Here is a 27,979-nt window from a genome sequence, read left to right as displayed (position 1 = left end):
CACATCTCCTTTGGGCAGGCGACTAAAGAAGCAGGAGGAAGCCTACACAGATTTCCAAGACGGTGTCCCCACCTTGAGTAAACTGGAGCACAAAACCCTGGATGTCTCATACACCAGCCTGAGAATCCCCACCAGGAACACATTGCTGCATATTCTGTCAAGATCATAATCACAAATAGGAAGCAAGAAAACTGTATTACGCTTTATTTTTAACCATTTTTGTGGAGGCAATGGAATTACCGTCTTTTTGCTCTGCTCCTCTGTTGCAGGTAGGAAATTCTAGCTTTCCAGAGTGAGGTGACATGCAAAGGGGACAAGTCTCTCCAACACAGGACATGCCCGAGTACAGATTAGTCAGCAATCAGGACAGTGAATGTAAAACTAGCAACCAGGCAAAGTCCAGTACAGCCATTTTGACTGCCACATGCCAGATCAGAGGCATCCCTTTTCTTCAGGAAAGAGAAAGGGGTCCATTCCTGGCATCTATTTATTCACCATCACTGTTGTCGCTGCTTTCTGCTGTCATATCAGCCAGAGCTTTCCTGTAAGGAAAAAAGTACAGAGCTCAGAGATAAAATTGTTAAGTGGGTATTATGAAGCTCCATTAAATTACTGGCCCAACCCTCCTGTTGCTGGCAGTGCAGCGTCTGCTTAAAAATGGTTAGAGGCAGGAGCAATATAAGAGGCAGTTGGGAGTGAAGACTGGACATTGCTTTGAACTCAAAAGTGTTCATCCACAGTTCACCCATTTCCCGAAGCTCACCTTTGCTCTTCAGAGAGCTGAAATTCTTCCAGAGCTCTCCTGGCAAGCTTTGAAGTTGATTGTAAGCTGAAGTCTGCAGCAAACTTTACCAGGTCAAGGGCCTGACTTGGCTCTTTGCTTTGCTTAATGCAATTCAAGACTTCACCCATCACCAAATCACTGCATGAGAGAGAGAGAAAGAAGCATGGATGCTCCGATGGTATTCATGGTAAGGCTGCATTTAACACACTATTCTATTTCCAGAACAACAATCTTAACTGTGGGGGGGGGGGTAAAATTCCACAATGGTTTCTGACCTAGGGACTCCAGCCAAGTTTCTTTCATTTATTTCTTGACATATTTATATGCAAGTACCATTTGCTACCAGTACCAAATGTACCCCTTTGCTGTCACCCCAAAGACAAGCTAAGCCCCATGTGCAAGCAGAGGTTTGGTCTATCCAAACAAAATGAAACCTTCCTTTCTTAAGAAGCTCTGTATGAAAGCTGGGACAAAGATTATACAGCAGATCTGCTGGCAGGAACTCCCAGCGTGAGCTACCCTTGCATGAAAAGCTCGCTCATACAGTGCTAAGACATTCTTGCTTCAGCGCTCAGATGTTTTGGACTATACTATTGGCTGGAGCTAATGGGAGCTGGTAGTCCGGAAGGACTTGAAGGCACCAGATTCAGAGAAAGCCAAGACCAAGGCTACAAAAACCCTAGGCATGAGGAAGTGGCTGTAGTTGTGGTTAGAAGAGCAGCAACAGTACATAATGGAATTTAGCTCTTTGTGCAGAAGGTGTTGGGGCAGGAGTCCTATGTACAGGGATTCTTAAATGCTTTTACACCAAACGTGCACTGTTTCAGATCCAAATATGTCTCTGCAAAGCACTCAAGATGCAGAAGTCTCTGCCTATCAGGTTTCAAGGTATTTAGGGTTAGGGTAATCTAACCTTGAAAGTATGCTAATCAAGGTGTCATACTTTAAGTAGACATGTCAATTGCTGTTTTCACTTTCAGTTTGCACCACAAGCATACCAGGCAGTCAACGTAACACAAGCAACGTGTAAAGAAATAAGGAAATGTGATTATGCAGCAGCTGCAAACGCCTCGTTATAGTATGCTTGTGAACATAACCCAAGTCAGGAGAGCCCTTGATGTGGAGTTTGTCCTCCACATGTGGCGGAGCCCAGCAGAAAGCACCATTCGGAGTTGCGGAAAGAGTTAACTAAGGGATAAAAGGGGCTGGGTTTTTTTAGGTCCATTTGTGGGGCAGAAATAATGAAAGGGAAGAAGAGGGACAGATTTAAAGTATCCCCTATCTCTTTTATATGGTGAACAACAGTAGCATTGGGGCATTTAGGCAGTAGATGAACTTACCTGGGGATTCGATTGTGTTTCTTAAATAGCTCCAGCATGTTCCTATTTGGAGAGAAAAGTTCTGAATTGCACTGATTTTTTTAAAAAAAGTTCTGTTCTTAATTAAGGAGAGGATATGAACTGCTTCAGTCCTTAGATCAGACCTAACCCATTTCTCATCAACCCCTACTGCAAAAAATGCATTCAGTCAAAAAGGAACTATGCCTGTGAAACACAAGTTCTGAACCTAATGCCCTTTTCAATTGTACACAGCTTGAATTTAGCACTCAAGTCAAAAGAATGCAAAAGTCATGTTACTGAAGTAAAACATGATGCATTGAAGGTCCCTTCAATGTATGCAACACCCTTTTAAGTATTGAATCACAGAATCCTATAGGGTGGGTGGCCACGGCTTTCCCAAAATGGCCTAATATGTGTAAATAAGCCATATGCCATAAAGACACTGCATTCACCCCCACAAAAGCAAGTGGTTCAAAACTGTGCATCAAAAACTTCTTACATGCGGTCTGCATTCACAGTCCCTACTATCAATGGGCCTCATTAAAGCAAAGAGTCTAATAGGCCAGCGCCTGAAAGACATTGAACGGCAAAACAACCTGACTATCTTAAAGAAACTGTGCCCATGGTATACCTACTTTCCCCCTTCTCATTTTGACTCTCCAGCTTCATATTTGTTTAAATTAACCATCCCAAAATACAGACGTGCCTTTACATTGGCTAGATGGGATGTTCTCCCTTCTGCCGTACTCGAAGGTCGCTACCAAAAGACTCCATTTGAAAAACGACTCTGCCCATGTGGAGATGGTAACACGGAAACAGTGTCCCACGTCTTCCTATCCTGCCCCCTTTACAAAGACCTAAGGAATGAGATTATTACTCCACTCATTCTCTCCAACCCCGGCCGTTCACCAGACATCACACTGTATTTCCTCTTATCTGATACGGATAGTCAGATAACAGAGAAGGTCGCGAGGTACATCGAAAGAGCTATGAAATTGAGGGCCACCATCTGAGTGACAGACTTGTTCATCTGACGGACCTCCTTTTGCTTGTTCTTTTCTCCCTTTTATCCTTATTTCTATTTTTAATTCTTGTATAGCTGTGGCCTGTTGGCGTTGCTAATAAAGTTTTGATTGATTGATTGACACTGCATTCCCCACTGTGCCTAATTGTTCAAAAGGAAACACAAGCGCCTCAAACTCCCTGGTATCTTTTCACCGCTCTGCAGATTTTGGGAGGTGGCAAAACCCAAGTTACAGACAAATTCTCGAGCTTGCAAAACTGTTACATTAGTCATATATTTCTAAACCAAAACAAAAAGCATTTAAACTACCTGTGACATACTTCTTGATTACGGTAATTTTTGTAGGGAAGATCAAGGCAGTTAACACATGAATGTCACTGGAGTTAAATATTAACTGAAACATGAAATATGATACAAATAAGCTTACAAATGTTACATTGGTCACCAGTGAATTACCCTTGCTTTACTTACCAGGCTTCCTGCATTCGCCCAGCCCTGGCAAACAATATAGTACAATTACCCAGTGAAGTCGCTGTCCATTCTAGGGTTGTTTGTCTCCTTTCCTGTGCCTCACAGAAAGATTTTATATCTGCAGCACAGTCAGCAAATGCTACTCGAGTCTGAAAAATATTGGACAAACCAAAATGTTTAAGCTCACAGAGGAAGCTATACAAGCATCTTTTTATACTGTAGCTTTTAGAAACCGACTCATCCAAGTAAATTCACTTTTTACCTAATGAATAAGTAGGGGGAAAGTTCCAAAAGTACTAGGAATACTGCAGAAAACATCTTCCCATTAAGCTTTCAGCAATAGTGACTAGCAACTCGCCGAAAGAAGCTACTGAAATATACCAATGGTATATTGAAATATAACCAGACTTGCATTTCTCCCAGACTCTGTGGTAAAAACCCACCTTTTTTGCTGGGCTTTTAGTAGCTGATTGGCTGAGTAACTTCACCGTTTTTACTCAAGCTGCTTACGCAATTTATGAGAACTGTTTTAATGCTTTTATTTTGTAGTATGTTTCAATACAGTGGTACCTTGCGTTACATACGCTTCAGGTTACAGACTCCGCTAACCCAGAAATAGTACCTTGGGTTAAGAACTTTGCTTCAGGATGAGAACAGAAATCGTGCTCCGGCGGTAGCAGGAGGCCCCATTTGCTAAAGTGGTGCTTCAGGTTAAGAACAGTTTCAGGTTAAGAACGGACCTCCAGAACGAATTAAGTACTTAACCCGAGGTACCACTGTATTACAATATGCTATTGTAAATTACGCTGTGACTATTGTTGGTCCAGATGAACCAACTCTTCACACCGCAAGAGTCTCACCTAGACTCACCTCTGGGGGCTGCGTATCTCTGGCCATGAGGGCCAGAACCTCTTCTGTCACAGCAGGTCTGCGGCCATGTCCAAGCTGCTTGATATCTGCAGGGGTAGGGTAAAAGGCAATCAGAAATGAAGCCACGCAAAGCAGATTCCTGCCCATGCATCCCAGTGGTTTTGCTGTAGGCCACATTTTTAAACTCCTATTATTCTAGCACTATTTGCATCCCGCTCTAATAACAGAGAACAGATGAACTTTAGCACTAAGCTAATGGGAAATTTTGAAGGCAAAGGGAAAGGGACCCCTGGCCATTAGGTCTAGTCGTGACCGACTGTGGGGTTGCGGCGCTCATCTCGCTTTATTGGCCGAGGGAGCCGGCGTACAGCTTCCGGGTCATGTGGCCAGCATGACTAAGCCGCTTCTGGCGAACCAGAGCAGCGCACGAAAACGCTGTTTACCTTCCCGCCAGAGCGGTACCTATTTATCTACTTGCACTCTGACGGGCTTTTGAACTGCTAGGTTGGCAGGAGCAGGGACCAAGCAACGGGAGCTCACCCCGTCGCGGGGATTCGAACCGCCAACCTTCTGATCAGCAAGTCCTAGACTCTATGGTTTAACCCACAGCGCCACACGTGTCCCATAATGGGAAATTTTGAAACTACCACCCAACTCATCCCAGCAGCATCTGGGAGCAGGGATTTTTCTTTTCTTTTACATTACTATGTACAGTGAGGATAGAAATGTAGAAGTAATCCTTTTCACTGCAAAAAATGTGATTGGAATTATCTTAAGGAGAAGCCTCATCAGGCTGGTGACACCAAACAGTGGCTCTCATCAGATCAGATCTTCAAAGTTTGGTGACTCTAGAAAAGTTAAAAACAACTAATGTATATTGAAATAAATAGAACACGAAAAAGTATTAACCTTTCCAAATCTGGGGAATCATTTCCAAATGGTTCGCTGTGTCCAATGCATAAAGAAGATCCAGCATCCCTTGAGAGTTTGGGTAAAACATCTGATGAAACAAGCAAAATATTTTGGTCCACTGCAGTTTCAACGTAACCTTTTTTTTAAAAAAAAAGCAGCTGTAAAGTCAACACACTAATACTTACTGATGGGACCATTTCTTTATACCACTTCATTACAATGTCAAGCTGTTCCATCATGCACAGCAAGGTAAAAAACCTTCCACTGTAGCGAGAGGAGAAAAATAAAATAAGCAAAAACCCAGCACAACTTGAGATTTCAAAAGCTTATAATACAGGATATGTAACAACCTCAACACTTAATATTAAGCTTATGTGGTTTGCCTATCCAAGTTAAAACGGGCAGCTCATATAACCTGAACTATTCAACTGGCTTGGTGGAACCAGGAAGGCTTGATTTACTTTCTAGAAACTGGCAAATCAAGTCAGTTGTGATCAGGAGAGTGTTCCATGAGAAAGGGGGTTCAAAAGACAACACTTTTCAACATTTCTTCTTCCCTGTTACAACTTCACTCTCTCAATACAGAAGAGACTCAAAAGTATGGCCTCTCCCATACATCTTAGGAGATGTAAAAGGTAAAGGGACCCCTGACCATTAGGTCCAGTCGTGACCGACTCCGGGGTTGCGGCGCTCATCTCGCTTTATTGGCCGAGGGAGCCAGCGTACAGCTTCCAGGTCATGTGGCCAGCATGACTAAGCCGCTTCTTGTGAACCAGAGCAGTGCACGGAAACACCGTTTACCTTCCCACCAGAGTGGTACCTATTTATCTACTTGTACTTTGACGTGCTTTCGAACTGCTAGGTGGGCAGGAGCAGGGACCGAGCAACAGGAGCTTACCCCGTCGTGGGGATTCGAACCACCGACCTTCTGATCGGCAAGTCCTAGGCTCTGTGGTTTAACACACAGTGCCACCCACGTCCCTCTCTTAGGAGATGAACTGATTCCTATTATGTCCCTCAACGTATTATGCCCACATAAAATGCTTTCATTGCAAAGGCGAACCTCTTCAACTGAGCCTAGAAGTACAATTGCATCCAAACTGACAGCACATAGTCTCTTCTTCCTGCTCCTGTAACCCAAGGGAGTACCAAACAATAAATACCAGTAAGTAGTCTGCTGGCCAATGTCTGCCAACATTTTCCTGTTCTCTCCTGTCTCCAGCACTTTATGTAGCTCATAGGCGAGCTGAATATCCTTAAGGTCCAGGCACTGCAATCAAGACACATAGCATGAGCACTCATATTAAAGACATGCAGCACCCTGCCACAGAGTGCACCACATAAAAGCTCCCGGCACTTTCATCAGCAAGCAGAGAAGGGAATTCCCAAAGCAAAGTTTTGCAAATGATCATGAAATAGCAAGACGTAATAGCCACTCTAAACTGCTAGGGTAAGAAAGAAGATTCAGATGAGCTACAAGGAGCTATTTTTTTATTTCTTTGGATCAGCAGGGCACCAATAGTCTAACAGGAATTTGAGGGGTATATTACCATCCACTTTCCAATCTTAACGTCGTACATCAAAGGGGGAGGAACCCATATATATTTATATTTGGTTCCCAAGTGCCTTGCAATTAAGGGCAGATGATTGTGTTTGAAAAGCAATTGTGCTCGCACATCAAATGTGGAACATCAAAATATTTGTCAATTGTAAACTATATGCTGATCTCCACCAGCAATTTCTAGATCAACTCTATATCCCCAAATGGAAATCAGAGTCAGAGGTCATACAATTTCTATTGCTGGGGAATGACCAGGAGCTCACCAAGTTAGTGGCTAAATATCTCTATTTGGTTTTTTGTCGTTGAAATACACTGCAGATGTCTGATCTCCCTGGAGACCAAGAGATGTGATGATAGACTGCTCTGTCTCCTTTCTTTTAGCAAATGTTTTGTGCCACTGGGGAAGTGGTAATTCTGTACTGATTTGTTCTGTTTTGGATGTTGTAAAAGGTAAAGGTAAAGGGACCCTTGACCATTAGGTCCAGTTGTGGCTGACTCTGGGGTTACGGTGTTCATCTCGCTTTACTGGCCGAGGGAGCCGGGGTACAGCTTCCAGGTCATGTGGCCAGCATGACTAAGCCGCTTCTGGCGAACCAGAGCAGCGCACAGAAATGCCGTTTACCTTCCCGCCAGAGCGGTACCTATTTATCTACTTGCACTTTGACGTGCTTTTGAACTGCTAGGTTGGCAGGAGCAGGGACTGAGCAACAAGAGCTCACTCCGTCGCGGGGATTCGAACCGCCGGCCTTCTGATCAGCAAGTCCTAGGCTCTGTGGTTTAACCCACAGTGCCACCCGCGTCCCTTTTGGATGTTGTATGTGATGCCAATAAAAGGTTTTATGAGTATGAGTAAAATAAGAAACCTGCTTTAGGTCAGTTTGATCCCAATTCCCACCATGCCCGTATAATCAAACTCTGCTACAACGTTCCTCCATCCAACGTCTGGAAGCTGAATCTGCTCCATGTCCATTTAGGTTATTTGTTCCAATACGGTAAGTTAAAGGGCATGATGGAGCATCACAAGGAATAATGGTTTGTAAAATCAAACCAAAAACTTGAAGGAACAGAAGGAGGTATATGTGGAAAAATTGTGCAGTTGTGGATAAAGAGGAATCTGAGTAGCAGAACAGATTTAGAGGTATTGTTTTTCTACTATAAACTATTCAAGGGAATTCACAGGTACCTAGAAAGCCATTATAATAGACAATTAAGTGTTAAAAAGCAGGAACCAAATCCACTTACTATTTTCATGGCACTTGGAAAAAAGTTGCCTAAAAAGAAGAAATAGCAAACAATGTTAATCTTCAACATCTAGCAGTGCAGAAGATTAGCACATCTGTCAGGCTTCCTAGCATTACTGAAATAAAATTGAACAGCTAAACAAACCACTGTCTAAACCAATAGAAGTCTGGTAAAACTTTTCTTTAGGCCAAGGTAACATCTAATATCATATCTACAATGCAAACATACAAGCTTTATACTATTTTACGGCTTTCACCACAGAATACTGTCCATCATAGCTTGGCCAAGTGCTGAGAATTCAGTGTAAAAGAATCCTAGTCCTCGCTCCCAACTACTACTCCCAGGTTTTCCTGAGAAGTGGAGACAACTTAAAACTAATTTGATCCTAGCGTAGACCCCCCTGCCATGAGATATATGACAACCTGTTAACGCTTAACAGAATAACAAAGGCACAGTACATAAGCAACTGAGCAGCCTTCAACTAAGCTGGGTGAGATATGGTCAGGGAGCCAAGCCAGCAATAAATCACATGGGGTATATGTGAAGTTGAGGAGAAACAAGGCTTGCTCAGGGGAGCCAGGCCTAATGAGCACAGCAACTCTTCTTGATAGGTCTTGCCCCTATGGGGCAGCAGTTGTGGAGTCTAAAGATCCCTGCATTCCCACAGTTGTCCAAGTCTCCTCCTCTCCTGGGTCCTTTGCAAGAAACCTGAGACTACACCGCCTGTTCCTGCTCCTCCCTCTTCTTACCTCTTCTGGTCCTGGGAGACTGGGGGGAGGGGAGCTTGTCAAAGTAGGAGGGGGAGACCCTGGCTTCTTCACTGGCCCGGCTCTTCTGCCTCTTGTCCTCCCTCCTTTCCTGCTTCAGCTTCTGAACTTCTCTCTGCCAGACTCTCCCCGCTCACTAAACCCTGTTACCCCTTCAGCTGCCACACCTCTTTTTCCTAGTTTTCTCTCCCTGACCACACACTCATCCCACCGCCACTTTCCGGGCTCTGAGCCTTCTTCCCTTGGGGGTTCCTCAGCTGGTGTCACCCACAATTCTTCTGGGTCCAGCCAGTCCAGGACAGATACTATGCAAAGTAAAGTAAAGCAGGCAAGATGACCCAGATGAGGGCAGCACAAGCCCACCAAAATATCATTGCATGTTTTTGTTGTTGTTGTTTAGTCGTGTCCAACTCTTCGTGACCCCATGGACCAGAGCACGCCAGGCACTGTCTTCCACTGCCTCCCGCAGTTTGGTCAAACTCATGTTGGTAGCTTCGAGAACACTGTCCAACCATCTCGTCCTCCGTCGTCCCCTTCTCCTTGTGCCCTCCATCTTTCCCAACATCAGGGTCTTTTCCAGGGAGTCTTCTCTTCTCATGAGGTGGCCAAAGTATTGGAGCCTCAGCTTCAGGATCTGTCCTTCCAGTGAGCACTCAGGGCTGATTTCCTTCAGAATGGATCGGTTTGATCTTCTTGCAGTCCATGGGACTCTCAAGAGTCTCCTCCAGCACCATAATTCAAAAGCATCCATTCTTCGGCGATCAGCCTTCTTTATGGTCCAGCTCTCGCTTCCATACATCACCACTGGGAAAACCATAGCTTTAGGTATACGGACCTTCGTTGGCAAGGTGATGTCTCTGCTTTTTAAGATCTTGTCTAGGTTTGTCATTGCTTTTCTCCCAAGAAGCAGGCATCTTTTAATTTCGTGACTGCTGTCACCATCAGCAGTGATCATGGAGCCCAAGAATTATTGTGGTGTGTGTGCCTGTGTGGACTAGATTGCTATTTTTATAGACCCACAACAAATAGTGAAGAACACGGACCTAATATTTTATTTTGCAAGGAAAATCGATCATTTAGCCCACTTCTCACATAAAGTTTTAAAGGCCATTTTCCCCCATTCACGTTAGTCCCACATAATGCAAGATCACGACAGAATACAGGAGGGAATTCATACCATCGTCTGGGTCCTGTGGGTAAAAACGCTTTCCCTTAATCTCATCCATTATTTCATAGATCATTTCTGTTTCGCCTCGAGAAGCTGCCGCTGTAGAATAACAAGACACGCCATGGCGCCATTAAGAACACACATTCAGTAGACAGATTCTACAACACGTAATCCGTATTTGGTGCTGAGGATTGCTGCGGGGCCCAGCTGGCCAAGAACGCAATACTACACTTTCAAAATGCCGAATGAGAGTGTGACTGCCGTAGCAACCAGTCATTCCACCTCACAATGTTTTGGGACAGTCAAATGCCAAGAAGGCCCTAAGAACTGCCAAAGTGCCCGGCAATCTCCTGTTAATAAGAGGGGCCGAATTATCAACAGCTTTCCCACTACACGCTAGTAACACACATAATAGTTTTATACCTCAATTAACAGTATTGGCCAAATCCTCTAGAGAAACTAGTCTTCAGGAAGACTCCAATAAGACTCCAATTTCTCTAATAAGTGGTACAGACACCATACATTTTGGATGCAATATTTTTATTTAAAAAATTCAGCCTTGCGGCAGGGCATCACCACTCAGATGCCTTTTCGGTCAAACAGATCTATGCTGTAGCTTAGGAAGAAGGGTCAGAATGCAGGAGTCATGTGGGGGAAGATTCCTGTGTTTAGCGCAAAGCCAGAAGGAGCTTCCAGTGCAGCACCTTGGAGGGCTGCGGTTCAAAAGTCAAAAGACTACAGAAACAAATTGACTAGATATTGTTCTAATTTAGGAATCACATACCTGGTTTATAAAAGATGCCAAGAAGATGGTCAAAGGTTGCAAGGCTAGGCTCTAAAAACAAACAGAGAGGCATATACTGAACCAGCCAATTCTGATGTTGTGGCCAAGATACAAAAATCCATTAATTCGTATTCTACTCACTTGAGTACCCCCTAATAGAAACTGAAACTGCTCCCAGAATTCCAGTTTTGTTGAGCAGGTAGTGCATTTGGGGGAACTACATGAATCTCGTGTATGCAGTCCCTACATCAGGGGTCACCAACCTATGGCCCAGGGGCCGGATAAGGCCTGAGGGACTCGTTTATCCAGCCCGTGGCGAGCCCCGCCGCTGCCCGCTCTTACTGGCGCGGCACAGGGACCCACATCTGGGTCAGAGGAGCACGGGAAATAGCTTGTGCACATGGGCCTCCTCTGACCTGGATGTGCGCCGGAAATAGCGTGTGCGCACGCATATGGACGCACGCTCCGCTGCCCTCCGTGTGATCGTCGCTCGAGACACTGGTCCGAGGCAAGGAAAGCTTGGAGACCCGTGCCCTACATATTCACCACTTGAGAAGCTTTGTTGGGACAGTCTTAACAGAAAGCTGAGAACCTACCTATATTTAGTGCCTTCATCTCATTTAGTGTGCGAAGGGCCAGACTCTTGCCAAAGGCACCACACCACCGTAGAGTCTTCAGGACAGAATTAAAAGTGAGCAGATTTGGCTGTATCTTCTGTTGAGCCATTTGGTTCAGCAAATCCTATTAACCAAGATGAAACAAAGCAAGCAATAGACTGAAGCTTTTATAAAGATGCAGGGATTTCTCTCCACTGCCACCCACACACACACAAACTAAGAGTTGAAATTTAGGCCTCTTTATAACCCACCCTGAGTCCCTCGACCACCCTGAATATTGCCCAATAACGAAAGGGCGGGATACAAATTCACCTAAATAAATATTTGGCATGGCAAAGATACTTAAAAATTAGTTATTACTCCTTACTTCAACAAGTTCCCATCTTTCAGTGTACTTTTCCCGTACTTCTGAAGCTGCTACAATTAACGCATTGAAGGTGTGCACATCAGCTGGAAGAAATGAAAAGTTGTGTTTTAAGCAACTGTATGCTTTCTTCGTATTTGGCTTTACACCCCACCCCCCGATTATTTGTAAGGCAGCTCAGTGTAAGGCGAAATTCTCTTGCAAGCCCGTTTCCAGGAAGCCAGCCACACGCCAGCGACGCCGGAACGCAGATAGCTCACAATCAGCTCCCATGATCTAGCTGAGGTCCGTACCCCTGCGCCAATCATCATTGCTGCAAATGGAAACCCAGTGTGTGTCAGGGAAGAGTTAGAAGTTTCCAGTTTATCAGAGGGAGAAAGCATTCCCCAAGGGGGGAAGGAGAGCAGTGAATCTAATAGAAGGGAGCAAGAGGAACAACAGGGAGGGACCGGCTGTTCACAGGAAAGGCAAGGGTTCAGTTCTAGCTCAAATTCGGAGGAGGGGAGATACAGGCCAGCTCTAGCCAGGAGGTTAGAAAAAAGAGCGGGAAAGCGAAGGGAAGGGCGCCTTCGCCATTTTGAGGGTGGCTGGTCACGGAGAAGCAGAGCTCAGAAGGTATCTGAAAGAAGTGACTCTGAGGAATAATATTTAGAGCCGTTTATAAGATTGTTTTGTTAATATGCAATAAAAAGTTATAAAAGAACAAGAAGCGTTTGTGTGGTGATCTGAAGAGGACAACGACCAGGCCTGACAGTGTGTCAGAAAGGCAGGCATCCATCCAAGCACCACCCAAAGGGAGAAAAATGTATGTGCATGAAATATGGCCATATATTTCGGGTGACATGCCACGACACACAGGGGGAAGGGAATGAGGAGGAAAGTCCCACTCATAATTAAAAAAGTAAAAAATTATTTGTACCCTGCCCTCCCCGGTCGGAGCCAGGCTCAGGGCAGCTAACATCATAAAACTAACACAGTATACAAAGAACATAAGAACAGGCAATCGATTAATTATAATACATCTTAAAATTAGTTCAGAGTAAATTAAAATCTGGACAGATGGCAGTCCATGGGTAAAACTGAGAGTGGTTAATATTCTCCAGGGCCAACTGTTACCACTGGTCTTATAAAGAAAGGCCCTGTTAGCGGGCCAGGAGGCCTCTTTAATGCTTGTTCTTATACAGAAAGAAAAGAATCAGACTGAACCCCGACCAAAGGCCTGGCGGAACAGCTCCGTCTTGCAGGCCCTGCGGAAAGATGGGCCCTGGTCTCTTGTGGGAGAGTGTTCTACCAGGCCAGGGCCAGGGCAAGGGCAGATAAGCCCCTGGCTCTGGTCAAGGCCAGTCTCATCTCCCTGGGGCCTGGGATCTTCAGGGTGTTATTATTTGCAGACCTTAAGGTCCTCCATGGGGCATACCAAAGCATAGTAAGCTGGACACTGAGGTCCAGCTCTGAGGGCCTTCTGGCGGTTCCCTCCCTGCGAGAAGTGAAGATACAGGGAACGAGACAGAGGGCCTTCTCGGTAGTGGCGCCCGCCCTGTGGAGCGCCCTCCTGTCAGATGTCAAGGAGATTAACTACTATCTGACTTTTAGAAGACATCTGAAGGCAGCCCTGTTCAGGGAAGTTTTTCATGTTTGATGTTTTATCGTGTTTTTAATATTCTGCTGGGAGCCGCCCAGAGTGGCTGGGAAAACTCAGCCAGATGGGCGGGGTATAAATAATAAATTATTATTATTATTATTTGTAAGGTGGGAGTGTGGTTGCTCACAAAGATAACAGCCAGGACTCCTGCCTCTCTTTACAGGTTTTATTGAGTGCAAAACTTATGTACAGTCCAGAAGTCCAAAAACCATGTCTGCCTTAATTGCTAGCAGATTCCGGAAGTGCCTTCTTCCTGTTTGCCCTCTAGCATAAAAGCCCGGGAAAACCCCCTCTCCTCCTCTTTTCCTTACGTGAAATTCCCTGGCAAAAGCTATGCGACGGAAGAGGCACATCCACTTCCCTGGGAGTGGTGTCTTGGCTCCCCTCAGCCTAACCGAGCCTTTGCCTCATCCCCCCCTTTCTCTCGTCGTCCGTGTCTCCTGAAAGCTCCCCCTTCCCGGACTCTGGGGTTGCTCAACAGAGAAGCTGTCTGTACGTTCCTGTCTCTCCCCGCTCCCCTGAAAGCAGACCCCGACATTATTATTATTATTATTGACTTAATATGGGGTCCTGCTGGATCAGAACAAAGGCCTATCTTGTTAGGATTTTTAACCACCCGTGCTGCTCCAGCAGTGGCACAACATTTGCTTAGATCATTTGAGTGTCTGAGTGCGTGAGACATGGGTAAGAAAGGTTTCAACAGGTATGGAAAGTTCTCCTTTTGAGAAACTGTTTCAGAGAAAATCTTCTGTCAAGCACAGGTTTTCGGGTCTCACATGTGGGTAGAAACACCCCAAGTTGCAAAAGGTGCACAGGGCATTTTCATGGGCTATGAGGAAGGTCAGCACAGAGTTTTATTGCCTGATTCTGACACAGTGATTCTTACTAGGAATGTAGAATGCACTACACGACAGGAGAGAGAGGTTCTCCACAGTTTCCCCATCAATGCCAACACAGATGTAGATTCTGACATTGAGAGTGACGCTGAAAGCACCACTGAAAGTTCTAGTACAGATGACACTGTTGGGCATCCTGAAGCCAACCAAATGCCCATGGAAAGCCCCCAAAAGGCATTCTCCCCACATCACCATGTAGGAAGAATACTGCCTTCCATGAATTTGTCCAATCCTCTTTTCATGGAATCATAGAATTGAAGAGTTGGAAGGGACCCCAAGGGTCATCCAGCCCAACCCCTGCAATGCAGGAATCTCAGCTAAAGGATCCTTTTAAAGCCATCCAACCTGGTGGCCGTCACTACATCTTTTAGGAACGAAGTCCATTATGTGAAGTACTTTTGTCTGCCCTGAATCTTCCAGTGTTCAGCTTCAGTGGATGGCACTGGGTTCCAGCATGAGATGGAAAAGCGAGACAGAGAAAGCTTCTCTCTGCCTGATTTCTCCACACCATGCCTTATCTTGCACCGCATGTACTACAAAGGCAGGACCGAGTCATTAGGTGTACAGTTTCAACAATGCGATGCGTGGAATATATGTATATTTAAAAATCCTAGAACTTACCCTTAAGCCTGTTATTCAATAAGTCAGTGTACATGTCAAAAGCTTTTGCAGCTGCTCTATGCTGGAAAGATATGGAGGGGAAGGAGTTAGATTTTTAGAATTAGAATAAACTTAGGAAAACCAATCTATTAATCTGGAGAAATAACAGAAGCAAGTGCGGAATAAATAATGTTACAACTGTACCTTCACCATTCCTCTGATCATTGTACAATACGAATGTGCATTTTTTTCTGGCATTAGGTTAAATATTCTTTCAGCGTTATTGTTCTCCCTGTTAATTGGAAAACATTACTTGTATCAACGTGATTTATATCAATATACTTTTGCACCTTCTCAAAAGAATGCACACTGCGATTTTTTTTTTTTTGGTAAGCCATATCATTTTTTATTAAAATCCAAACTTAGCTGGATTGCACCCATTGTTGCGCAACATACAATATGACCTTAAAATCAGGAACTGCGTATACATTTCAGGCAACATGGGTAAAAATCTGCAAATACATGGCACCAAATCTGCAAATTCAGACACCATGGCACAGATGGTCAATCAAGTATGAGTATAGACATGTTTCTGCTGCTCTACCATGTACCTGAGGATATGAAATGGCTGTCCTGCTGTACACTCAGTATACACATTTTTATGAGTACCGTATTTTTGCCCTATAGGACGCACCTAGTTTTTTTGGGGGGGAAATCAAGGAAATTTTTTTTATTTCCCCCCCAGGTTTGTGCAGCCATCCCCAAGCTAGAAGAGGGATACGGAGCGCTCCGTCTCTCTCTTCTGCCTTCAGGGACAGCCTCTCTAGCCTCCGTGGGGCAGCGGCTTCCCCTGCTGTCCCCCGAGTTTGTGGGGCTGGCGGGGGTGAGAAGCAAGTTTGCTCCCCCCCGCCATCCTCCAGATCAGGTCGGGGAATAGCGGGGTGGCGGCACTCCGCCTCCCCGCTATCCCCCGAGCTTGTGGGGCTGGCGGGGGGGAGAAGCAAGCTTGCTTCTCCCCCCCCGCCAGCCTCCAGATCAGGTCGGGGAATAGCGGGGTGGCGGCTCTCCGACCCCTCTTGCTCTCCAGGCTTCAGCGAAAGCCTGCATTCGCCCCATAGGACGCACACACATTTCCCCTTCATTTTTGGAGGGGAAAAAGTGTGTCCTATAGGGCGAAAAATACGGTATATGCCAAACAGTCTTTCACAATTCCCCCAGAAAAGTATCCTTAACATTCAGCTATCACATCTGCACCTCTAGGGCATTTCAGTGATGTTATACATGTTCTTTTTAAAAGTCTGCTCACATTTTGGTCACAGTTCCGTGCATCAGAATTGCATCTGACTGCTTGGAAATCAGAAAGACGTTTGCAAAACATGATGAATCGTAGCATGAATTTTATAGTTTTTACTTGCTATGGATTTTCCAATTTAAATGAAGTTGTATTGTTCCCACACCATGAGATCTTTGGATAAAGGGAAGACTATAAACATTTCAAATAAATAAAATTGAGATTTTACTCTGAGGATTAAACAGTACACCATGCTTATACTCAGCTACCTACCACTATGTGGTCTGAATATTCCTTGCCCCACAATTAATCTTTTTTTAAAAGGGCTAAACAGCATAGAAAACATATTCTGGACTACCTCATAAGAGTACAGATGAAAATATAACAAGGAACTGGTGTCATTTTTCATACCGCCACTTAAGCCCACGGTTCCCATTCTGCCAGTTTCTCCTTTTTTTCCTTTCTTCTGAAGCTTCCTCCTGCAACAAGATTTCAGGATCAGTCTTACTAGCATGCCAGAATCACCTCTGCAACCAAAAGCTTAAAGGTAAAGGTAAAGGGACCCCTGACCATTAGGTCCAGTCGTGGCCGACTCTGGGGTTGCGGCGCTCATCTCGCTTTATTGGCCGAGGGAGCTGGCGTACAGCTTCCGGGTCATGTGGCCAGCATGACTAAGCCGCTTCTGGCGAACCAGAGCAGTGCACGGAAACGCTGTTTACCTTCCCGCCAGAGCGGTACTTATTTATCTACTTGCACTTTGATGTGCTTTCGAACTGCTAGGTGGGCAGGAGCTGGGACCAACCAATGGGAGCTCACCCCGCCGTGGGATTCGAACCACCAACCTTCTGATCGGCAAGCCCTAGGCTCTGTGGTTTAACCCACAGCGCCACCCGCGTCCCTAACCAAAAGCTTAGAAAGCATTTTATCTAAGTTAACATGCAGGACTAGCACAAATCAGACAGCTACATATCTTGACAGCAGTTTTAATATTCCCCCCTCAAGTGAAAGTTGGCAGGAGTTCCTATGGAAATGTGTGAAAAGGTGGGCGCTTTCTTCCCTCTCAAGCACTCCAACTCTGAGATTACAGACACATCACAGTAATTTAGAAATACCTTGATCTTATTTCAAGCCCTATTTTCTGTAATGTTATATACCGTATTTTTCGCTCCATAAGACACACTTTTCCCCTCCTAAAACGTAAGGGGAAATGTCTGTGCGTCTTATGGAGCGAATGTGTGGTCGATCGCTGGCTCCCTTTCCGGCCCAGTCCCCTTGCCCAGGCCTCCATTGCTGAATGTTCCCCAGCGACATGTGACTGGCTGATTAGATTATCCATGTGGAAACTGTAGAAACGGCTCCCTTTCCTAAAGAAGCTGCAGAACTGTGAGTTGAACCCCATAAAAACTTGGGGAACTGATCCTCAAAAAAACGGGGCTTTTCTCCTTGCAATAGAAGCTGCACAACTGTGAGCTGGTTCTCAAAAAAACGGGGCTTTTGCCCTTTGCAAAAGAAGCTGCACAACTTTGAGCTGATCCCTCCAAAAACGGGGCTTTCCCCCTCTAAAAACTAGGTGCATCTTATGGATCGAAAAACACAATACTATCTGGGTGAAACAACATCCACCCTCTACCATGCTTGCTTACCAGTTGTTCCAAATTGCTGTTATTTTCAGTAGAGTTCAGCTGATCGGGTTCTCTATCACCATAAAAACATAGGAGATCAAGAAGGCTGTTTGATGTCTCCAGAGATACAGAAGTTCCTGCAGATTGGGGGGGGGGGGAGGAAGTAAAGTGGAAGCCAGGTTTCTAGCTAGCTCACATGTGCATTTACATCACTTGGCGCTCAATGTCTTTGAGCAGAACGTGTGAACTGTCTTTAAGGACAAGCATCAAATTTTTTTTTTTGTATCAGGCTATATAATGTCCTGGGACGCGGGTGGCGCTGTGGGTAAAAGCCTCAGCGCCTAGGGCTTGCCAATCGAAAGGTCGGCGGTTCGAATCCCCGCGGCGGGGTGCGCTCCCGCTGCTCGGTCCCAGCGCCTGCCAACCTAGCAGTTCGAAAGCACCTCCGGGTGCAAGTAGATAAATAGGGACCGCTTACCAGCGGGAAGGTAAACGGCGTTTCCGTGTGCGGCTCTGGCTCGCCCGAGCAGCGATGTCACGCTGGCCACGTGACCCGGAAGTGTCTCCGGACAGCGCTGGCCCCTGGCCTCTTGAGTGAGATGGGCGCACAACCCCAGAGTCTGTCAAGACTGGCCCGTACGGGCAGGGGTACCTTTACCTTTACCTTATATAATGTCCTGTGATGTAACAGCTGCAAATACGATGCAGTTATCAATATATGGACATGTGTGTGAACTATTCTTCAGAGCGTGATTTTGGTAATAATGCTCAATATGAAATCTAAGCTGTTTACGTAAGAATAAAAGTACAGCAACGTTTAAAAAATGCCCTAAATCAGTAATCACTTTTAAAGGTCTCTTATGGATCTACCCAAGATTTCCTGGACTCTTAACTTTTTTTTGCCTTGTAGAGTGCTCAGCTTTATTTGTGACATCCAGTCGTGTTGCGTTTTTATCTCATGTTAAATCTAGCTGTTAGGAAATTTTATTGAATATTGTTAATTTTTTACTGTTTATGTAAACCAGTTAAGAGATTACAGTGGTACCTCGGGTTACATACGCTTCAGGTTACAGACTCCGCTAACCCAGAATTAGTACCTCGGGTTAAGAACTTTGCTTCAGGATGAGAACAGAAATTGTGCTCCGGCAGCGCGGCAGCAGCAGGAGGCCCCATTAGCTAAAGTGGTGCTTCAGGTTAAGAACAGTTTCAGGTTAAGAACAGACCTCCGCAACGAATTTAGTACTTAACCCGAGGTACCACTTATTATATTAAGCAGTATAATCTTTGTTTATAAAACAGAGAAACATGCATTTCCACCTAATTATCAGATGGAACTGCATCTCTGCTGCAGAATGTTTTATGAGTCAGAGCTTCCTCCCTGGGCTGTTGGAGCTGACTCTCGTAGGTTTCAGCTCTGGTGGCTGATGGAGAAACTGTGAAGGTCTGAACAAGCTGCCTCCCTTCCTCCTCAGTTCTCAGATGGTGTAACAAATGAATTAGCCTTTTTGTCAAACCTAGTGTTTTGGAGAATTTTTAGCAGAGAATAGTTCTATACCTCAGTATAGGAAACGGCAACCACATTTCATAACAGCTTCAGCCAAGTGCTCTAAGTAATTTCACAGTGCAATCCTATGGAGTTCAGTAGGCCCTTCTGCCAAGAAGGGTGTATAGGATTGTAGCTTTAGCTAGTACCTGCTTGCATGAGTTGATCATACATGTCCACCGAAGCTTTTAGTTTTCTGAAACGGATCTGATACTTAAGTGCATCCTCACCCACTTCTTCAAGTTGCAATGGCAATTTTTCTGGCATGAGACACTAAAATAAGGGGGAAAGAAGGCAATTGTTTTCAGATGATCTAAAGAAAAGGGAATTCATCAGTGTCTAATAATCATTTCTTTGGCTCTACAACAAAAGAGCAACAAATCCACTCTACCTTCCACACATACCAGCCCCTGGTCTGTCTTGAAAAAAATGGAGGAATGATTGTGCCCTTTATCGCCTTTTAATTTGCTTTGTTTTCCGTTTAAGTCCAGATTAGCATTTATAGCCAACACAGCAATACAGTGGTACCTCCAGTTGCACACGGGATCCGTTCCAGAGCTCCGGTCGGATCCTGAGGAATTTGCAACCAGGGGTTCCTGTTCTGCTCATGCATGCAGCGCGGTAGAGAAGAAGAAGAGTTTGGATTTGATATCCGCTTTATCAATACCCTAAGGAGTCTCAAAGCTGCTAACATTCTCCTTTCCCTTCCTCCCCCACAACAAACACTCTGTGAGGTGAGTGGGGCTGAGAGACTTCAGAGAAGTGTGACTAGCCCAAGGTCACCCAGCAGCTGCATGTGGAGGAGCAGGGAAGCGAACCCGGTTCACCAGGTTACGAGTCTACTGCGCAGAGCACTTCTGCACATGCATGCATGGCGAAACCCGAAAAAATACTTCCGGGTTTGCCACGTTCGCATCCTGAAGGATATGCAACCAGAGGTGTGCGTATCCAGAAGTACCACTGTACTTGATGAGGCAAAAGCCAGGGCAAGGGTGTGCATGATTCACAACTCATAGAAAAAGGTTTGTCTACGCAGGATGCTTCTACAGCAGATTCAAGTTCAGTTCTACTAACTGTGTTCAAGACAATGGAATAATTTTACGAAATGCTCAGAGGACACAGATGTTTTTCTTAGCAACAATAATTAATGTGTATGATGATAATAAAATCACAAAGCTTACCGGTACATGAGGTTCAGCTATGTCAATCTCAAAAAGATTAGGATGTTTGTCAAGAATATATCTGGCTGCATTTCCCCCAGATTCTTTTGATAAGGAAAATAAACGCTAGAAAAAGAATGTATCCATATTATTTTCTTTACTAAAAGTAGAAGTTACCATTCACGATACTGCAGTTTCATAAAACCTACCAAAGGGCCTCTGAATCAAATATTTAGTCCTTTTTCTCTCATATTCTTACTACCATCAAGTCAATTTTCCATTTTAAAGCTTTTACTATCACATTTCAATCATTACATATATTGTTTTGTCAGGAAGCAGCAATGAGGTGCTGCTGGTGTTTTTTGCAAAAGCAAAAGAAAGCACCTCTCTTTTTCTCCCTAGAGCCAGGGACAGTCAGTTTAATATGAGCAGGGCTTTTGATGAAAACAAGGTGTTGCTCAATTTATTTATTTGGGGGGGTGCGCTTGCCACTAGGTCTTGAACCCTGCGTCAGGGAATTTCTTTTACATTTGACAATAATGTTAAGAAAGAGTCCGTATGAGAAATGGGTTGGGTGCAGGGGGGGGGAGAGAAGTGATAAATATTTCTAGGTAGGGAATTTAAAGAGAGCTACCTCCCCACTGCTGCAACAAAAAAGTGAAGCTAGTAGTGATGTATGGAAGTGGGAGTGGACCATAAAGAAGACTGATCACCGAAGAATTGACGCTTTTGAATTATGGTGCTGGAGGAGACTCTTGAGAGTCCCATGGACTGCAAGAAGATCAAACGCATCCATTCTTAAGGAAATCAGCCTTGAGTGCTCACTGGAAGGACAGATCCTGAAGCTGAGGCTCCAATAATTTGGCCACCTGATGAGAAGAGAAGACTCTCTGGAAAAGACCCTGATGTTAGGAAAGATGGAGGGCACAAGGAGAGGGGGACAACAGAGGACGAGATGGTCGGATAGTGTTCTTGAAGCTACCAGCATGAGTTTGACCAAACTGCAGGAGGCAGTGGAAGACAGGAGTACCTGGCGTGCTCTGGTCCATGGGGTCACGAAGAGTCGGACACGACTAAACAACAACAACAACACCCAGTGAAGCTGTCCTGTTACGTTCATGGGCTTCTACATGCACAATGAGACTTTCTCTCCCTCTTCTCTTCCCAAATCTGCTCCAGACAGTTGAGGGAAAACCCAGAACAGGTTGGGAGGAACGTGGAGAAAGTCCTATTGTACAGGCAGAAGTTCTTGTATTAACGGGGTGACTTTGGTGGATACAAGCCTCTGAAAATATATCACAGATGTTTAAGGAGTATGACTTAATACACAAATATTATATAGAATGTGCAGGACAGGCAGACAGGCTGTCTACTCCATGCACCTGAGGCCCCAAAACAACTTGTGCTGCTGTGTTTTGTCACATGAAGAGTATTTTGGGGTGGGGGAGTAATCTAAGAAGTGAACTGTCACAGAATTCAACACAAAACCAGCATTTCATCTTCAGACACAGCCCTAACAGTCCCCTTACTGTCAGTTTGGGTGACAAAATGGGAAGTCCCAACCCTAAAAACACACTTACAAGAATGTAAGTAGCAACGGAACCTTCCATGCATACAAAAGTGCTTGTAACTGTGGACCAGCCTACTAAACATTTTTTTCTAGCAATATCAGTTTTAAGAGAGTTACTTACAAACTCAGTACTGGTTCTAGGAATAAGATACGGGTCGTCTTGAAACATGTAGTTAGGAGCTGTGGGATCCTGAATAAAGGAGGAGGAAGCATTTAAATTGTAGCTTTTGCACCAACAGGATACATGACAGATTCATCTTCCTGCATTACTGAGGTTAAAAATCGTGTCTAAACATTTTGCTTTAACACACACCAAAAACCTCTTCAATAAAAAAGGACTACTTTTACTATGCATTAACCATACATTAATTACACCAGAGGTTTTCAACCTTTTTGAGTCCACAGCTCCCTTGACCAACTATTCTTTCTGCGGCACCCCTGTGGGACTCGGGAGCCCAGTTATGTCACCCCTTGCCTGCAAAACTGGCAGCCTCTCACCCTTTTTTGAACATCCTGTGGAGTGTTCCCTCAGCCTCCTCCCCTCTCCTTAGGAGTCCTCTGGGCAGCTGCTTCTGCCGCCCCTGGTCTCTGAGCTGCCTCCCTGCCCCAAATAAAGATGCCTCCTCATACTGCCCCATAGGGGCCTGGGAAGCACCCCCTAGCCAGTCCCAGAGGCACCGTTCGCCTGCGGAGCTTGTAGCCAGGGCTGCTGCAACAAACAGATGTGAAAAGCCTTCGGGAGGCAGAGACGCAATAGAAAATCAGAGGAGGGAGGGAATGAAAGAGGGACAGAGGCCAGTATTGCCCACGGCACCCCTGACCATCATTCAAGGCACCTCAGGGTGCCATAGCACACTATTTGAAAACCACTGCATTGCACTATTTAGGGTGCCTTATTCATCCATAAAAAATGCCCCAATGCAGTAAGAATTTTTCCAGTTGGCACTATTCAAGGATTATCCTTGTATGCTGCTCTGTTACTGATTTTTGCAGGAGAGCAGAAAATACAGTGGCACCTCGGGTTAAATATGCTTACATACGCTTCAGGTTACAGACTCCGCTAATTCAGAAATAGTACCTCGGATTAAGAACTTTGCTTCAGGATGAGAACAGAAATTGTGTGGCGGCAGCGGGAGGCCCCATTAGCTAAAGTGGTGCTTCAGGTTAAGAACAGTTTCAGGTTAAGAACGGACCTCCGGAACAAATTAAGTACGTAACCAGAGGTACCACTGCATGAGCTCTTGTGTGCTCCAAGCACATCATTCTAAACTGGTGCAAAGGTCCATTTGAGATCACTTTTGCACTCTTGATCTCGAAATTACTTTGTTGGAATAATATGCTTACTTTAGTTTGGATAGAATAATATGCACACATCATGCCCTCTATCAGACAGTAGCATTAAAATCAATATTTGAAAACTTGGTGGGTGGTGGGGAGTGATTTTGCACTGTTGGGAGAGTTTTACATGGGGGGGGGGGGAACCAAGCATTGCAGCATTTCAAAAAAGCACTTACCCTCTTTACAGTTGATGCAAGAGCTTGAAGAACTGCTAACTTATCCCTAAATTTAAGAAAATTAAATATTCAGTTTTCAGTATATAACTTATCATACTAAAGTGTTTCCACTATGAAGTAGTGAAGCACAGTATCTGTTCCAGAAGGTGGTGCCTCCTTGGTTTTTGCCCCATATTATCTTGTCCCCCCTGCTTTTTAGTATCTATGTCAGGGTTGGGGAATTTTTCTGACTCCACTGCCATAACCTTTACAGACTCTGCCTTGTGAGCAAAATGCAACAGATGGGCATGACTCTGTGAATGTTCCCCTTCCTCCAGTCCCCAATCTCAAGAGGCTTAAAAGAAGAACTGGAAGAGGCTCACAAAACCTTTTCCAAGGCACCTTGTGCTTTCCTTTTTTAGCCTCTGAAATCACAAACTAAAAGCGAGTGGGGGCAGACTTGGGAAAGGTTTTGCAAGTCTCCTTCCGCTCCTCTTTTAAGACAGTGATGTCAGCTGAAGGGCAGATGGTCATGGTTTGCAAGGGGGCAAATGGTCTTGCGGGCCAAATTGGGAACCCCTGGCAGGCCAATATGGTCCCCATCCGTTTTACAATAGCACACTCTGGTCAGTGACCGAAATAAATCAATTCATTTTACAATAGCTATACTTGTTTCCTCTTAACCTCCAATAATAAGCGCTGCCTATTACCTTTGACTCCTTAAATGGTTTGGGAACAGGATACCCAAGAGATTGTCTCCTCCCATACAATGTTCCCAACTTGTTAAGACAGGGATGGGAATCTGTGGCTCTCCAGATATTGAAGGACTGCAACTTCCATCATTTTCTGGCCGTCTGGCTGGGGAAAATGGAGCCGGGGTCCAACAGCATCTGAAGATTCCTCATCCCTTCTTTAAATTTCTCTAAATTTCTCAAATAAAGCATTAAATGAAACTACTCACCAGGTTTTCTTTCTTGGAAGAGAAATAATTCCTTTGTCAACTTTGAAAAGAACATTATTACAACTACGTTAGTAAAGGATATGCATATTTGAATAGACTGCAACTATGAAAGCCTTAATTCGGCAAACAATTATTCATATGCATAGCCACTTTAGCTGAAACATTGCCTGAATCAAAATCAAACTTTCTACAAATAGCCTTATCATAATTTCATTTGGGATGCAGGTGGCGCTGTGGGTTAAACCACAGAGCCTAGGACTTGCCAATCAGAAGGTCGGCAGTTCGAATCCCAGTGACGGGGTGAGCTCCCATTGCTCAGTCCCTGCTCCTGCCAACCTAGCAGTTCGAAAGCACGTCAAAGTAGATAAATAGGTACTGCTCCAGCGGGAAGGTAAACGGTGTTTCCGTGCGCTGCTCTGGTTCGCCAGAAGCAGCTTAGTCATGCTGGCCGCATGACCCAGAAGCTGTACGCCGGCTCCCTCGGCCATTAAAGCGAGATGAGTGCCACAACCGCAGAGTCGGCCACTACTGGACCTAATGGTCAGGGATCCCTTTACCCTTTACCTTTAATTGCATTTACTCAGGTGGAAGTCCATTTTTTTTAGTGAAGACATTTCCCCACAGAAATAAGCTTAAAATCGCACACTTTTCTCAAGGGAGCACAGTAAACATTTCACTGTTGTGAAGCGTTTTTCAAAATTAGTGACAAAAATACTTGTACCTTCAAGATTAGGTGATTTTTTCTGAAGGGCTGCATTTCCTGAGCAGGGCCTACGGAAATCAAATACATCCATGAAACATGGATTCTTAAAAGCACACACAGAGTCACTAACATTTTTGGACTAGTAGGCACATTTCAAATCTTCAGAGAGTGCTGGAGGCACCAGGCACAAAATGACTATCATGAAGGGTATGTAGCATAACACAAAACTAGAGAGACAACCACCCCAAACCTCCTGCTTACTATGGGAAGTCAGCAATGTCTTGTTGGTCTTTATTATGGAGATGACTCTCTCTCTCTCTCTCTCTCTCTCTCTCTCTCTCTCTCTCTCTCAGAAGAACAGAGACACACACAATGATCCTAGCAACAGGGAGCATTCCTTAGCACCCAGAAAAATATACAAGATGTATTTTTCCCATTTCACAGAAATCACTGCTAAAGTACCTGCACATTATGCCCTGTAACTTCCTTTCCAGGAGGGATAGAGATTTGGTTCGAAGTTGTTACCGGCATCTATTTTTTTATCGGCAAAATTGTACTGTACAGTGGTACCTCGGCTTAAGTACTTAATTTGTTCCGGAGGTCCGTTCTTAACCTGAAACTGTCCTTAACCTGAAGCACCACTTTAGGTAATGGGGCCTCCTTCTGCTGCCATGCCGCCGGAGCACAATTTCTGTTCTCATCCTGAAGCAAGGTTCTTAACCCGAGGTAATATTTCTGGGTTAGCAGAGTCTGTAACCTGAAGCATATGTAACCTGAAGTGTATGTAACCCGAGGTACCACTGTACTGGATACTGCAGAGTTGGACTACATTATCCTAAGGGCCCCTTTCAACTCTGCAATTCTATTATTCTAATACAAAGAAAGAGACCCCACCACAGAAAATACCCACACCTCTGAAGTTGCAGCAAAGAAATAAAATATTGTTCAATTGCCCACTTCCCCCGCCCTTTCTTAACCCCAAAGCCAGCTAGATACAGACTCACCTTTTCCCTGCATCCAGACACTTGGGGTGGGGGTGGCCTTATTATTTCAACATCAGAGTGTCTGCTTTGCACATAGCAAGGTCCCAGGGGTGTCAATCCAGGGCATCTCCAGACAGAATCATAGAATCAGAAGGGACCCCAAGGGTCATCTAGTCCAACCCCCTTGTGATACAGGAAATCCCAACACACAGTCCTGCAGCCAATGTGAAACCACACCGGACCCTGCTCAGGTTTGCAAATGCCCTAGCCTAGTAGTAGTTTTATTAATGAGTCACTAGGGGGGCTAAAGGGACGCAGTTGGCACTGTGGGTTAAACTACAGAGCCTAGGGCTTGCCGATTGGAAGGTCAGTGGTTCGAATCCCTGCGACGGGGTGAGCTCCCATTGCTCGGCCCCTTCTCCTGCCAACCTAGCAGTTCAAAGGCATGTCAAAGTGCAAGTAGATAAATAGGTACCACTCCGGGGGGAAGGTAAACGCCGTTTCCGTGTGCTGCTCTGGTTCGCCAGAAGCGGCTTAGTCATGCTGGCCACATGAACCGAAAGCTGTACGCCGGCTCCCTTGGCCAATAAAGCGAGATGAGCGTCGCAACTCCAGAGTCGGTCATGGCTGGACCTAATGGTCAGGAGTCCCTTTACCTTTAGGGGGGCCAAGGACAGACTCCTGCCTGAAACCCTTGGAGAGCCGCTGCCTATCGGAGTAGTAGGCAACGCTGAACTGCGTGGGCCAGTGGTCCGATTCAGAATAATAAAACAGCTTCCTGCGCTCCTATGGGATTGTGGGCTTGAGCCCCACATTGGACAAAAAAACCCTGCATCACAGTGGGTTGGGCTAGATGACCATTAGGGTCCCTTCCGACTCTATGCTTCTGGAGCATGAGACTCTTAACCTCAAGGTCGTGGGTTCGAGCATCACTTTGGGCAACAAGAATCCTGCATCTCAGTGACATGGCCTAGGTGACCATCAGGGTCCCTTCCGCCTGAGACTCTTAACCCAGGCACCCCCAAACTCGGCCCTCCAGATGTTTTGGGACTACAACTCCCATCACCCCTAGCTAACAGGACCAGTGGTCAGGGATGATGGGAACTGTAGTCCCAAAACAGCGGGAGGGCCGAGTTTGGGGGTGCCTGTCTTAACCTCAAGGTCGCGGGTTCGAGCGTCACGTTAGGCAAAAGGTTTCCTGCATCGCAGGGGGTTGGGCTAGATGACCACCGGGGTCCCTTCAGACTCTACATTTCTATGAGGGGGCGCTCCGGCCTCTCCACCTTCCCCGGGCGCTTCGTCCTCGCCGTTGCTAGGGCGGCCTGTCCGTTGCCAAGGAGGCCTGTCCGCCTCCACTCCCACCCGCTGCCCGTTTGCTTCATGCCCTCGCCTCACCTGGCGCCCCTTCCCGCCCCCGAGCCCGGCTGGCCCGCGTGCGGCACCGGCCTACGGCGCGGAAAGGCCAGCCGCCTCAGGCACCGCGCCGCCATGTCCACGCTGCGCCGCCCTTCGCGGGGCGGAAAGGGAGGAGAAGCCGGGGAGGAAGTGGCGCTTCGCTCCTGCTCCTCCTCCATCTCCTCCTCCCTTCTTCACACGTGCGGCCCTCGCCCT

At 45.6% G+C, this 27,979-nt stretch overlaps 1 protein-coding gene across 4 annotated transcripts; it reads right to left on the bottom strand.

The window, feature by feature from the left end:
* Positions 1–189: 189 nt before the first annotated feature.
* On the bottom strand, positions 190–27,957 carry PTCD3 (pentatricopeptide repeat domain 3; the record flags this gene model as incomplete). 4 transcript variants are annotated; one of them, XR_014557443.1, is made up of 24 exons in its annotated part: positions 190–542; positions 764–922; positions 2,125–2,566; positions 3,273–3,768; positions 4,490–4,575; positions 5,399–5,489; positions 5,587–5,665; positions 6,565–6,671; positions 8,205–8,233; positions 10,149–10,238; positions 10,924–10,974; positions 11,520–11,664; positions 11,908–11,990; positions 15,064–15,124; positions 15,247–15,334; positions 16,745–16,812; positions 17,977–18,092; positions 19,648–19,771; positions 20,680–20,784; positions 22,350–22,418; positions 23,743–23,788; positions 24,683–24,722; positions 25,404–25,453; positions 27,764–27,942. XR_014557443.1 is itself a non-coding variant. In XM_083709373.1 (24 exons), 24 exons carry the CDS (start codon positions 27,940–27,942, stop codon positions 488–490), a joined length of 2,112 nt encoding a protein of 703 aa, XP_083565499.1. In that variant the 3' UTR covers positions 190–487. The 4 variants fall into 4 exon arrangements, 3 of the variants coding, with proteins under 3 accessions (XP_083565499.1, XP_083565501.1, XP_083565500.1); XM_083709373.1 differs by having other exon boundaries at positions 2,125–2,166; positions 3,620–3,768; positions 27,764–27,957; XM_083709375.1 differs by having other exon boundaries at positions 2,125–2,166; positions 3,620–3,768; positions 24,683–24,880; positions 25,247–25,453; positions 27,764–27,867.
* Between the last annotated feature and the right edge of the window lie 22 nt (positions 27,958–27,979).

The sequence above is a fragment of the Podarcis gaigeae genome, assembly GCF_964106915.1.
Source record: "Podarcis gaigeae genome assembly, chromosome: 13".
NCBI lineage: Eukaryota > Metazoa > Chordata > Lepidosauria > Squamata > Lacertidae > Podarcis > Podarcis gaigeae.
Note: the sequence above shows the minus strand (reverse complement) of the source record. Positions and strands in the feature narration are given on the sequence as shown.